At 45.6% G+C, this 12366-nt stretch overlaps 1 protein-coding gene across 3 annotated transcripts in view; it reads right to left on the bottom strand.

Annotated features, from left to right (window-relative positions):
• TRIM8 (tripartite motif containing 8) overlaps positions 1-12366 on the bottom strand; it is a 73475-nt gene that overhangs the window by 50740 nt on the left and 10369 nt on the right. For all 3 annotated transcript variants that reach the window (XM_028730433.2, XM_028730434.2, XM_028730432.2), the window contains exon 2: positions 11540-12225. In XM_028730433.2, the coding sequence (XP_028586266.2) occupies positions 11540-12109 (570 nt within the window). In that variant the 5' untranslated portion in view covers positions 12110-12225. The remainder of the gene's footprint in view (positions 1-11539; positions 12226-12366) is intronic.

Genomic DNA, 12366 nt, shown 5'->3' with positions numbered 1-12366 from the left:
AATGGTTCGCCATGCCTTTGCTCCTCCAACGGTTGCACGAAATGGTATAGATCAACCCAGGGTCAGACTGACACAGCACCAAAATTTATCACTGCCAAAGGTATTTTCTATAGGCTTCCAGAGCTGTGCGTAGATCTGTAGGTCTAGACAGCAAAAGGGAGCCAGTGTTATTCCAGGGGGAAGGCCAAATTGTCACCTTGTCAAATAGTGCCTAGCATATCTTTGAGCGCTACGCAAATGTTAAGTGATGGCAGTAGACGACCACTCTCTGCTTTGCACTCCATTCAAGCATGGCTTGATGAGAATGGGCACACAAAGTGAAAGCCACAAGCTACAATCCCCATCCTCCCCATCTACCCACAAGGTCACTTGAGGGTGCTCACTTTTACTCCCATATGCTCTCCCTCTCCCACAGATGGTATAATGATGAAGGGATAAGTTTAAAAAAAGGGTGCAGATAGATGATAGATAGATAGATAGATAGATAGATAGATAGATATAGATATGGATATACATATATACATACACACCCATACCCCTCATAGGCCTAACTTACATGGATAAACAATCTATATTGTATAGCACTGCCAAATTCAGAAGCCGCCTCCTCTGCCAACTCCTGCCACATGCAACCACCCTTGACCTGTCTATGCATCTTATTTGTTTCATAAAACTCCCTGCATCCGTAGTTACAAACCTTCCCTTCCTAGCATGCACTGAAGCCTGGCTATTTTGCTTAGTGACTCACACACCCTGTGAGGGTGGGGTAAGCGAAGGCTAGTTATCTAAAATGAAACCATACAAAAAGGCCATGACAACTAAAAAGGTGGGAAGAAACAGTGCAACCCCAGGGAAATGCAAAATCTATTTTTAGATGAGGTCAGAATTCCCAGGGCACTTACATCCTTATAGCATACTAAGACCCTGGTTGCAATGTCACCAGTATCTGCAATAGTTAAAAAGAGACCATAATCTCTCAGATTCCTATGAAGCAGTCCTTCCTGCTATCTCATAAATTTAATTTCCTGCCTCCCTAAATTTCCATGAAAACAAAAACCCAGCTTAAAGAATTTAGAAGCTGTCCAGACCAATCAGTCAGGGAGGGAGGGGGCAGAGAAGAGAGGAGGGAGGAGGAAGAGGAGAGGGGCTTGGTGGTTGATGGCAGATTTGCAGAGATCACCCAAGGCCTAATAAGTCATTGCAATTTTTTTTAAGCATTTGGTCAGCATTCCCAGTAGAGAGAAATCTCAGCATACAACAGCACTCCTTTGGCAAGGCAAGCAGGGGAACATCAAGGGTGCTGCAGGCCAAGGGACGTGAGAGCAGCAGCAGGGCTGGGCCTCTCTCAGGGAGGGAGAGGCAGGACTGGAATAGCTTCTGCTGCTGCGCTGGGCAAGAGGGAAGAGAAAGCCTGCAGCTTAACATTTAAAGTGACAGGCATAGCAGCAAAGGGAGCTGGGAAAGCAGATGGCAGCACGTTTACAGGCCAGCCGGAGGAAACTTATGCTCCTACCGCCCATGCAAGATTATAATCATGAGTGCAAGTATGTTAACTCACAAAAAACAGGGGGGGGGGGGGAGAAGAAAAACAAAGACAGGGAAGGCTGGGGAAGAGGAAGATCACCCTGTCAAGATTATGCCTATGCGGAGAACATGACACCACCATCTATGCTTTAAGGGGTTTTTAAGTACCACCCTTCAAGTACAGTGGCTGGGCTTCGGGAGCCCCTTAGAGACAGTCTCTGGTTAAGGATTCTGTTTTCTCTCTCGCTGCTTGGCTGCCCTATAGTTTGGGTGGAGCTGGACTAACTCTGCATTTTTAAAACCCCCAAAGTGAAGAGGACTCTTTTTCAGCAAGATAATGCACTCCTGCCAGAACTCCTCAAGCACAAAAGACCACCTGAGTTATCCTGCCACCAGCAGCAGTGGTGGTGGGGCTTGCAGTGGTCAGTTGCTCCAAGTGATAGAAGGTGAGAGAACAGGATGTTTGCAGTGAATTTGCTAACTCCTTCTCTGCCCAGATAGGCAAAACATGCCAGGCCTGCTCAGGCTGAGGTTTCTGGCTGCCTCTCTCTCTCTCTCCCCTCTCTCGCTACTCATTTGCAATGCTGAAGTATTCAGTTCAAGATCTCTCCCCAAAGATGGCTCCTTTTGACATGCTTTGCTCACAAAAATGCATTTCTGTCTGGTAGACGCATAGCCCCCATCCCAATGTTAATTTCACATCCCTTTCATTCAATGTGAGGGAAGGTGCTTTGTCTCCCACAGAACAGATACATCAAGGCATATAGGGCATTTCAGAGTCAGAAGCATCTTTCCTGCATGTTACCCACAGCAGAGCTGATGCAGCAAGGCCATTTTCCTTCTATGAGGCGAATACTGAGCTTTCATGAAAGCTTTGGTGTACAAAATGCTTACAATGCCAGACACAAGTGATAAACCTGAGAGGGGGAAGGGATTTCATGCACAGAATATTTTTTTTACTTTTAAAAGACAACTTACAAATATTATGGCTTTAGAGGCAGAGTAGGAAACCTTTGCCTCCCCTCTTCTCCCTGGTGTTGCTGAACTTTCAACTCCCATCAGCCTCTGCAAGATTCACCAATTACCAGGGACGATGGGAGTTGTAGTTTAGCAATATCTGGGAGGGCCAAATGTTCCACATACCTGTTCTAAAGTTATGTGTTTCCCTGCGACGCAGGGGTGAGGAACCATTTTCTAGCCAAAGACTGTGGTGAAACTTTGGGTGGGCTGCAGGCAGGTGATAGGGAGAGCCAGAGACAAGAGTGGGCAAAGCAATGCATGTGAGAGCAGACTACATTCCAGCCATGCAAAAGGCAGGAACACACATTATCTATTTATCTTGCACTATCAAAGACACATTCAGAGTAAGCAAGGCAAAAGCACAGAGAGGGGCAATAAGCAGGGCTAGCAAGGGGTGTGGTCTAAAGAGTCCTTAAGGCAATATTCCGCCTCCCCTTGGCCTGAGGCTCCCTTCCCCTCTTTTAAAGGACCAAGTTCAAGAGGGACTACATGTGGCTAAAGAATGGCATTTTAAATGGCGCCTATGCCATATCATTAAGTCTACTGCATTTGCTGTAAAAGTATAGGCACACATAAAGAGAACGGGGAATTTTTAAAGATGTGCTTATTTCATGCTGTAGTCGTTCAGATCACTTTTTAAAGCATTGAGAAAAGTCTTTCTTTAAAAAACAAACAAAACAAAAACATTTCAATGGCTGCAAATTCGCAAAATGAAAACTAAACCAGTTCAGTGCTGCAAATCATTGTAGGCAAATTCAAGGGCTGACTTTTACAGAAACACATACCAAAGGAAGAATTCTGGAAATTGTAGTTTACCCATAGCAGAGCTACAATTCTAAGCACCCTGAACAAACTACAGCTCCCCGAATTCTCAGGGGCAGGGACTGTGCTTTAAATTCATGGTGTGAATGGAGCCTCAGCACAATTCTTCAGCAAGCAAAATACGCAGTAAAGATGTAGCTCCCTTAACACTACGAATGCAAGGCATCAAGAAGGAAATGGTTCAAAGATGAAGAAAGAAATTTTTGAAAGACAACAGAAGCCAAGCCACAAGCAAACTGTGCAGACTTCAATGTTGATCCCCCAAGCCAAGGCTCCTCCCACCCCTCATTCATTACTTCCTGTTTTAACTGCAAACTAAAGCTTAATTTGTGTCCAAATTGGCAAACTATGGTTTGTGATTACTTCAAACTGGGAGCTTCCAAAGCAGGCAACTGCCCAAAAGCAGTCAGTATCTCTTAGGACATGATACAAAGGTTCCATGCTTAGCCCAAAAGGTATAAAGGACCCAGGACTAAAGGTCAGAAGCTCCTGCACTGGACCCTATAAGCTAATGGAAATGGCTGCAGACTTCCCACATTGGCCCAATCCAACACCAGAAGTCAAGGTTGGGTGTATTCCACAACCGTAAAGTTCCAGTGCTGCTGATGAAAACTTTTGATTCTGATGCCTTGGAATTTAAAATATTTTTCCATAGCCCAGTTAGTAGCTTTTAGCAGCAAGAAACATTCATTCTTAATAGTTCTAACATGGTTGGGGGAGGTATTGTTCTAGCCAATTGGTTTCTTCATTAGTGTCTCCTGGAGGGCCATATTCACAATTAGGATTTATATGTTTCGCAATGAAATAGACTACTGTACCAAGCCCTTACAAGAGTTCAGCTCCTCTGCAAGTTGACCTCTTAGTGGCAAAGAAGCTGAACTCTTGTGAGGTTTGGTTCAGCACAAAAATTATCTTAATTGTGAATCATGGCAGTTGATACACTGCTGAAGTTTTTTTTGTTTTTGCTAATGATGCACCTTAAGATGGTGCCTGCAACAATTGCAATTTAATTAACAAGATTTATCCATGGTGAACTTAAAAGCCACAATAAGCAATCAGAGTCAAAAGCAACAGAAACATGGAAGAAGAAGAAGAAGAAGAAGAAGAAGAAGAAGAAGAAGAAGAAGAAGAAGAAGAAGAAGAAGAAGAGTTAGTCTCCTGCAGCAAAAACAACAAAAAGTCTTGTGGCACCTTAAAGACTAGCATATGTATTATGGCATAAGCTTTTGTGGACCGAAGCCCACTTCATCAGCTGAAATCTTAGTTGGCAGGTATATGAAAGAGAAATCGGAACGGCAATGAAAAACAAAGTTATAGGCAGTAATAATTAGAGCTCAAATGTATGTTAAATAGGCAAATCTTCTACAAAAGCAGACTGGTGGCATTGTTGAGATGAATGTATTAACACCTGTAGTGGGGTAGCGAACCATTCACAAGAAACAGTCACGGATAACGTGGATATCTTGGCATCAGTAAGCGAAATAACATTTTGTAGTTTGATAAAAATCCTTTGCCTCAATTTAACCCACCAGTGATGACACTGAACATTCAAATTAGCAGTGAAATGGAGATCCCCTCTGCTTGCATTTTCAGCAACAGGCCAAAATAGGTTATAGGCCTTTTCTACAAGAGTTCACTCCCAGCAACCAGAAATAGTCCAGAAGTCTGATCTTTCCAGAAGGCCTAAGAACAGAACTGGGCAGCAGTCAGATTCTTTTTTAGAGTCCTGTACCCCTGCTTAGAATATTTCTACTCTCCAGGATAAACTAGAATTGTGGAAACTGAAAAACAAAGATGAAGTCCAAATTTATCTGATCACAACCTTTTTGAGAAGGTAAAATGGGAGAGGAAGTTGCAATCCAACTACAATATCCACATTAAAGGTGCAAGCTATTCCTATGCATTTTGCTCAATGTCAACAGTATGTAAAATTATTGCACAACTTTTTTTTTTAAGGCTTCTGCTTGTCACAAATTTCTATTGTGTCTATTTGGGGAAATTGCCCATACTAGTCTGTAGGTAAGAGGCCTTCCCCCAGGCAAAGACAACACAGTTTCTCGTAAAGGGCAGGCAGGAATTTGACGTGTTGAAATTATACCTGTGTATCAAACAAACAAAATTCAGAGTTCTGTTTACGAGCAGACAGTGTGCAAGAGGGTGCATACTTAAAATATGCATGCTTGTTTTTCACCTTGTTTAGGGTTGACACAAGTACCACCTCCTGGTATTTCACTATCAGCTCTGCTACTTCCTAGGAGGACAACCCACTGCAGTTTTATCAGGATTCTGGCACTAACTAACTTTATAAAAAATTGTTCTGGTTGTCACCATTTCTCTTGATGCCCAGAAGCCACCGACAAAAAGGAAAATAACTGCAGGGAATTAGAAAAAAACTGTTTCATATTGGGGATAGCTGAGTTGGCAGGGCATGAGACACTCAATCTCAGGAATGTGGGTTTGAGCCCCACATTGGGTAAAAGGATTCCTGCATAGCAGAGGGTTAGACTAGATGAACCTCGTGGTCCCTTCCAACTCTGCAATTCTATGACAATCTTGTTTGCACCATCTACACACCACCGCTTGCTGTGGTAAAGTGTGAAAGGAAGGTGCAGGTTTCCAGACATGTATGGACAGACAGGGGAAATATCATCTCTCAGTGGGCTTGGAGAACACATCTGCCCTGAGCATACCCAGGCCAAGCAACCTGTGAATTCTGCACAGACGTTGCCACTGTGCCAGCCTCTTCAAGCCCCTCCTGGTCCTTGGATACAGCAAGAAAGGGGGTGTGGGGGCTATCCCTCTCAGGAACAGTCTCTTCCTATGCTTCTGATGTTTCTTGCACCTCCTCGGACTCTTCCCCTTGCTACAGCCCCGGCTCCTGCTTCACGGGTGGGCACAAAACCCCATAAATCGCTGACCCCTTCCCCTGGATGAGCTCAGGAGAGAGCATCCCTATGTCTGCAAAACAGCTTTGCCATTCCCTGACAGCATCTCCCTTACACACTTCACGTATTTACTGCAGCACACACAAATGCTACACGAAGCAGCCCCTAGGTGAAGCACAATAAATGTCCCTCAATTTTCTAGGAGCATCGGAAGCTGCGTAATACAGAGACAGACCCCTGGCCTGCCTGGCTCAACATCTTCTGCACCAGGGGAGCTTGGGGCAAGGCCAGAAGCCAAGTGGGTGGAGCATCAGAGGCAGCTCGTCTCTACAGTACACAACATTCCAGCCGTACAAAAGTCAAAAAGTTTCTACATGCCCCTCTCTCCATCCAAGCAAGGCACATCACAAGAGTTCTAGGACACATTCCAGGAAGTACATGAAGGGGGCACGGAGCAGGGCTGGTCAGGTGTGAGGCAACTAGAGAGGCGTGTGGAGGGTCACTTTCGATCCCTGGGGCTAAAGTTGCCACCCTGGTCTACCCTGACTGACTGGGAGCAGCTCTTCAAGGTTTCAAACACTCTCCAGAGAGACCAAGGATTGAAACTGGGACCATCTGCATGCCCGGTGGATGCTATGGCTCTCCCTAAATGTTTGGAACAGGGCAGTCCATATTTATTTTTTGCAGAACTGTAAAGTACTGCAAGCATCTTGACACAGCAACCCCCCAATCTGGTTGGTCCCTGTGAATGCACAGTGCTGGGCTAGCTTGCACCTTTGACTTGATCCATAACACTCTCCTTAGGTTCTCATTCATTTAAAAAAAGACAAACCTGCTCACAATGCTTGACTAAAGGCTCAGCAGTGTATATGGTATAAGCCCTTTAACATACCTGGCAACAATCCAGGAGTTTGCATTTGCATTTCTCCTCCCACCACCAGCTAAGTGTCTCCCATCTGCTGTTGTACCTGCCACTTCTTTACCCCAAATTAAGCCATTAAAATAGTCCTCCAGTATTGGCAGAAACACTCCAAGAAGATGCACCCTAAACTTTACCACTCATGAATTCCATTGTTTAAAGGTCAAACATTCGTTTTTAATCTTTGCCCTAGACCCTTGTCTAGATCTTAGCTGCCTTTTCCTAAAGCAGGACGGGAGAACCTGCCAACCGCCAAGCATTGCTAGTCTCCCAACATCCATCATCCACAGCCACAATGGCTGCTGCTCAGAGATTATGGGAGCTGCTGGACTACGGCTCCTAATGCTAGTTCACAGTTTAGGGGGCCCTTGTACCAGTGTGCCTCATTTCACTTCTGAACATTAGATCCGTGGGGGGAGCCCCTGAAGTGGGAAATGGCCTGGAAGGGAAAGCGGAAGGGGCAGAATAAAGTTTATACTAAAACTGGGTTATAATATAAATAATATAAATACAATAAAATAATGCCTCCTTCTCATAGGACAGGATGCCTTTTTCTATTCTTTTTTCTTTTTCTTTTAAAAAGCATGATAGAGATTGCTTAATATGCACAGTGAAATCTGTGCAGCCTAAAATCACATGGCTGTCCCCCCCCCCCACACTTTTTTGCAGAGCAATAAATAGAACAGTCAGGAGGAGGAACATCTCAGCATGCTAGTCAAAGGTGGCCATGAGAGATACAGTGGCAAGGCTGATGCTTCTTTAATGAAGTACTAACCTTCAAGCAAGGAAACTGGGAATGTAGCAGCACTCAAGGGAGGAAGAGGTGCAGACTGCATCAGATACTGGCAGCTATATCACCAACAACACACATGGTGCTTTACGAAGAAACAGCCTAAGCAGGAGATGCCAGTCCCTGCCCCCACTTCATTTACAGCTGAAATTTCAACAGTAGAGGAAAACAAAGGAAGGGCCGGGGGGGAAGGGACACTCTTGAAAAGGAATGTGCAAGAGCAAGAGCGACTACGTATACTTTGGCTCCATTCAGACGCACATTATGTGAAAAGACAACTGGGATGGGCATACCTCTAAGCTAGCAGTGCTCTTTCAGGGAGCAGCAGAGTGATGTAGCAGCTCAGCTCTTTCGGAGCTTAAGCAAATATTCTATTCAGATATTATTGCATGGGAAGCCTCAACTTTAAAAACCTCATTACTTTCAGTGAGAAGTGGCAAACACAAGCTCAGGGGTGGTTAAAAAGAGCTATAGGAGACAAGTGAGCCTTCGTGCATTAAGTAGCTTACCACCCAAAAGGAGGTAGGTTTGGCAGAGCCAAGAGAAGCACACAAGCTACACTGTACAATGGGCAAGTTCTTTGCCAGCAGAAGAGAGAACAGAACCCAGATCTGCCCATCCCAACACAACAAGGACACAACGTTCAGTCGCTGTAGCTGGTCCAGGCCATCTCTGCTTATTCAGGCAAATCCCCAGTGGAGATTCTGGAAGGACTTTTGCGCAACCCGAGCAGAATGCGGCCCAACTACTAAAAGCAGGGAGAGACTAAAAGGAGACTGGCCGTAGCTTCCACATTAAAAAGCCTTCAGCAAAAGAAAGAAACCCAAAAGAGAAACTTCTAGCAGAAAGATGGGTGTGGACCCAGCTAAAAAATTCCTAAAAATTGACTCATTAAGAACAAGCTCTTTCTAAACTGAATTGCCACTGGGATTTGCCAGTCTCAATTCACCAGTCACGTCATCACCAGGCCTCTCCCAGATCTGGGGGGAAAAGGCATCTTTTCTGCTTAACCCAGCATTCCTCCCTCTTCTCCCTCATGGGTGCCTATTAATAGAAAGAAAGGAGGGGGAAGGGAGAAACCAACCCTTTGAGCTTCCTAGCAGCCTAGCTAGATCTTCCTTCTTCCTGTGTGGGCGTGGTGGAGCCGCTGGCACCTCCAACGAGATCGTTTGGCTTCCCAAAAAGAAAACCGGGGGGGGGGGGGGGGAGAGAAAACAGCCTTCCTGTTCAAGCTCACAGGCTCCTCTTTCTGCCCCAAAAATCCCCACAAGGACCTGGCTGTCCAATTGGAAAATAATGAGATAGCAAATTTTATTTACAACTCCTCTCTCTCTATTTCTTTCTTTTTCTCTCTCCCTCCACTCCGCTTTTTAATGGCTAAATTGTGAGTCATTTTGGCACTGTTAGAATACACAGGAAGTTGTCCCTGTTTTACAGGCACCACTGTTCATTTGTTGTTAAATATTTATCCTACACAACGATGCCTGAAGAGAAGCTGAGGGCCTGTTTGCGCCGCTTAGGGGTTTCAAGGCAACAGGATTGGGTCAGAAAGAAGAGGCAAGGGCCTAAGCGGAGAGGAGCAAGGAGGGGAAAGGCCTAGGCAGCCAGGCTTGGGGAAGAAGCTGCCTCAGACACCTGCCTGCCTGTTTGACTTATGCCACATATTCAGGCTCACATCCTTGAAGTAAATCTTAAGTAACCTGCTGTAAAATCTCCCTCCCTACTTCCAAGGTCTCCTTCACCAATGCAGATTAGAACCATAAGCATGTGTAAATGGAAGTGGTGTGTGTGTGTCCATTATGGGTGAAACCTATTCTTTTAACAGTCTTCAGTCACCTTTTTCCACTATTAGCCAGGCCACGCTGCTGCAACTACATTAAATGACCCTGAGGGTGTATCCCTCATGGATGCTTATGGAGATATTCTATCCCAATCCCTCAATTTCTGCATCTGCAACACCAACCGATAATGCCATTATCTCAGGTTTCGACTTAATATCCACAGATATTTGAATTACAAATATCTCCTTTGCCATTCCACACACACACCCCACCCTCGCTGACCCAAACTCTGTTCCACTGATGGGACATAATGCTACCCTGAACCTGCTGGGCATTTAGGCAGCCATGCCAATGAAACTCCCTTTCTCCTGACCCTAAAGAATGGCTTGTCACTGGGATAAGCCTTCCCATCTGGATGGTTCAGAAAGGAGAAATGGCCTCCCACCTCTCCCCTCCAGAGCATGAAGCCAAGGCAATGATGAGAGAGGGACGGAGGTCATATGGAATTTTCCCCCTTCTCGGCAGCTTGGCCCAGAAAGGACAGGGAAGGGAGGGAGGAAGATGGAGAGTTGACATTGACAAGCCTTACAATAGGAGAGCTGCATTGTAATCAAGGCCTGGCTCCCAACCCCTGGGAGAAAAAGCTGCCCGAAACCAGATTTCAGAGCACTCAGCCGCCCAGTCCATTGGATTTCCCCTCTGCTCCATTCTTGTGGGAGAGAAGCAGAGGGGTTGGGCCTGTCGAAAAGGTTCCCAGGGCAAGCCAGAGAGCAAAGGGAGGCTTATTTAATTAAAAAAGGGGGGGACGAGAAAGCAATGTGGGGGCAGGAGTTGCCAAGCATCATTTGCAGCACTTGCTGACTACTGAGAAGAATTATCTACAGGGAGAACCCTTTTATACCTGCTAATAGGCCTGTGCTTATCTCTAACTATATACAAATGACCTGCAGCTTTAGCAGATTTCCTCCTATTCTCCCAATTGTTTGCAGAGCAGTTAGAAGATTTGAAGGTCCTATTGTTTTCACAGGGTGACAAACAACCTCAGAGACCACCACCACACACCCCATCCCCCCACTATTGTTTGAATGGCCACATTCAAATTGAAAGCACCACACACACAGAGCGCTTTACCCGCTTCCCTTCCCCCATCACATCCTGTTCAGTGAGGGTCTATTTCCCTTGATGCATTTCTAATGAGGCCTGAAAAGATCATGTCAGCTTTTGTTTACTTCCTCGTTTTCAGCACATCTAAGATGTCAGCACAAGCACTGGTAAAGGTGGAGCAGGACTGCGCACAGCAACCCACAGAAAACCCTTATTGGCACCGATGGGGAAATATTTTCTGTAGGCCTTGCAAAAAAATAAAAATAAACAGAAATAGAAAGGTCACCTTTAGAAAGAATGGCTCCTTATTGTAAAAGGCAACATTTGAGCAGAAGGGGCAGCCTTTTTCATTAAGGATAAAACTGTTCCTGGCAGAACTAGAGGTTAAAAAGAGCTGCTGGGCCAATATTGATCCAGTTGATGTGCAATCGAGAAAACTGGAGGGGAGGGGGACACACGGTTTCATTGCACCACTAGTTATTATTTACCTTGTCTCAGCAGTGCCTTCTTGGGCCTCTGATCAGGCCTGGCGGATCTAATGGGTTTGGGTGTGGGGGGTTGGTCTTTTTTAAACTGGATACTCTCTGCGGCAGAGAATTTACTTTTTGAGCTTCTCTTGCATGGCACCACACACTCTGCTAGTACCTTCCAGACCAAAACCAGCAACAACATGGAGGCAATTTTCCACACTTACCCTGATCTCATTGCGCCGGATCTCCACGTCACACACCGAATGCCCTTGGTGTGCCCCACTGTAGTAGCAACAAAACTGGCAAACCGCAACCTGCTCAGCCTCGCAGTGGTACAACCGGTAGGCATTGTGCTGGGGGCAACTCCAGGCCCTGACGTCATCCGCCTCCACCAGGAGGTGCCCACGTGCTGTGGAGGGCTGCTGCAGGTGTGTCTGAACATGAGACTGGCAGCAGGGAGCTTCGCACCTCAGGCAGATCTTCTGGGCAGGCAAAGGTGGCCCACGCCGGCAGAAGACACAGTGCAAGACGGAGGGAGTCTTTTCCAGGTTGAGAGAGTTGAACTTCTCCACAATGTTGGTCAGCTTTAAGTTCTTCTCAAGGTTGGGCTTTTGGTTGTAGGCCTGATTACATTCAGGACAACGCACAAGCCCTGTCTCTTTGGCCCATGCCTCTCCTATGCATCCTCTACAAAAGTTGTGCTTACAAGGAAGCTGGACAGGTTCCACAAAGACATGCAGGCAAATGGGGCATATAAGTTCTTCTTCAAAACAGTTCTTCCAGTTTTCAGCCATGTCTCACACCAACAGATTTTTATTTTCAGCAATCTCTCTTTAAAAAGTCAGTTTTTGGTCTACTAACGCAGATGGTGATGAGTTTCCACTTTTGCAACAGAAAGGCCACTAAGTTGCTAATGAACAAAAAAAAAAAATTGAAATTGAAAATTATCTCCTAAGATTCCAGGTAAAACAACACACAGAGAGGCACACTGGAAGACCCAGCAGCACAATCAAATAGGTACAATTAAGTTAACAACAAAAGCTTGCAAGGT

Source organism: Podarcis muralis, chromosome 6 (genome assembly GCF_964188315.1).
Source record: "Podarcis muralis chromosome 6, rPodMur119.hap1.1, whole genome shotgun sequence".
NCBI lineage: Eukaryota > Metazoa > Chordata > Lepidosauria > Squamata > Lacertidae > Podarcis > Podarcis muralis.
The sequence above is the reverse complement of the archived record's forward strand: the minus strand, read 5'-3'. Positions and strand labels throughout refer to the sequence as shown.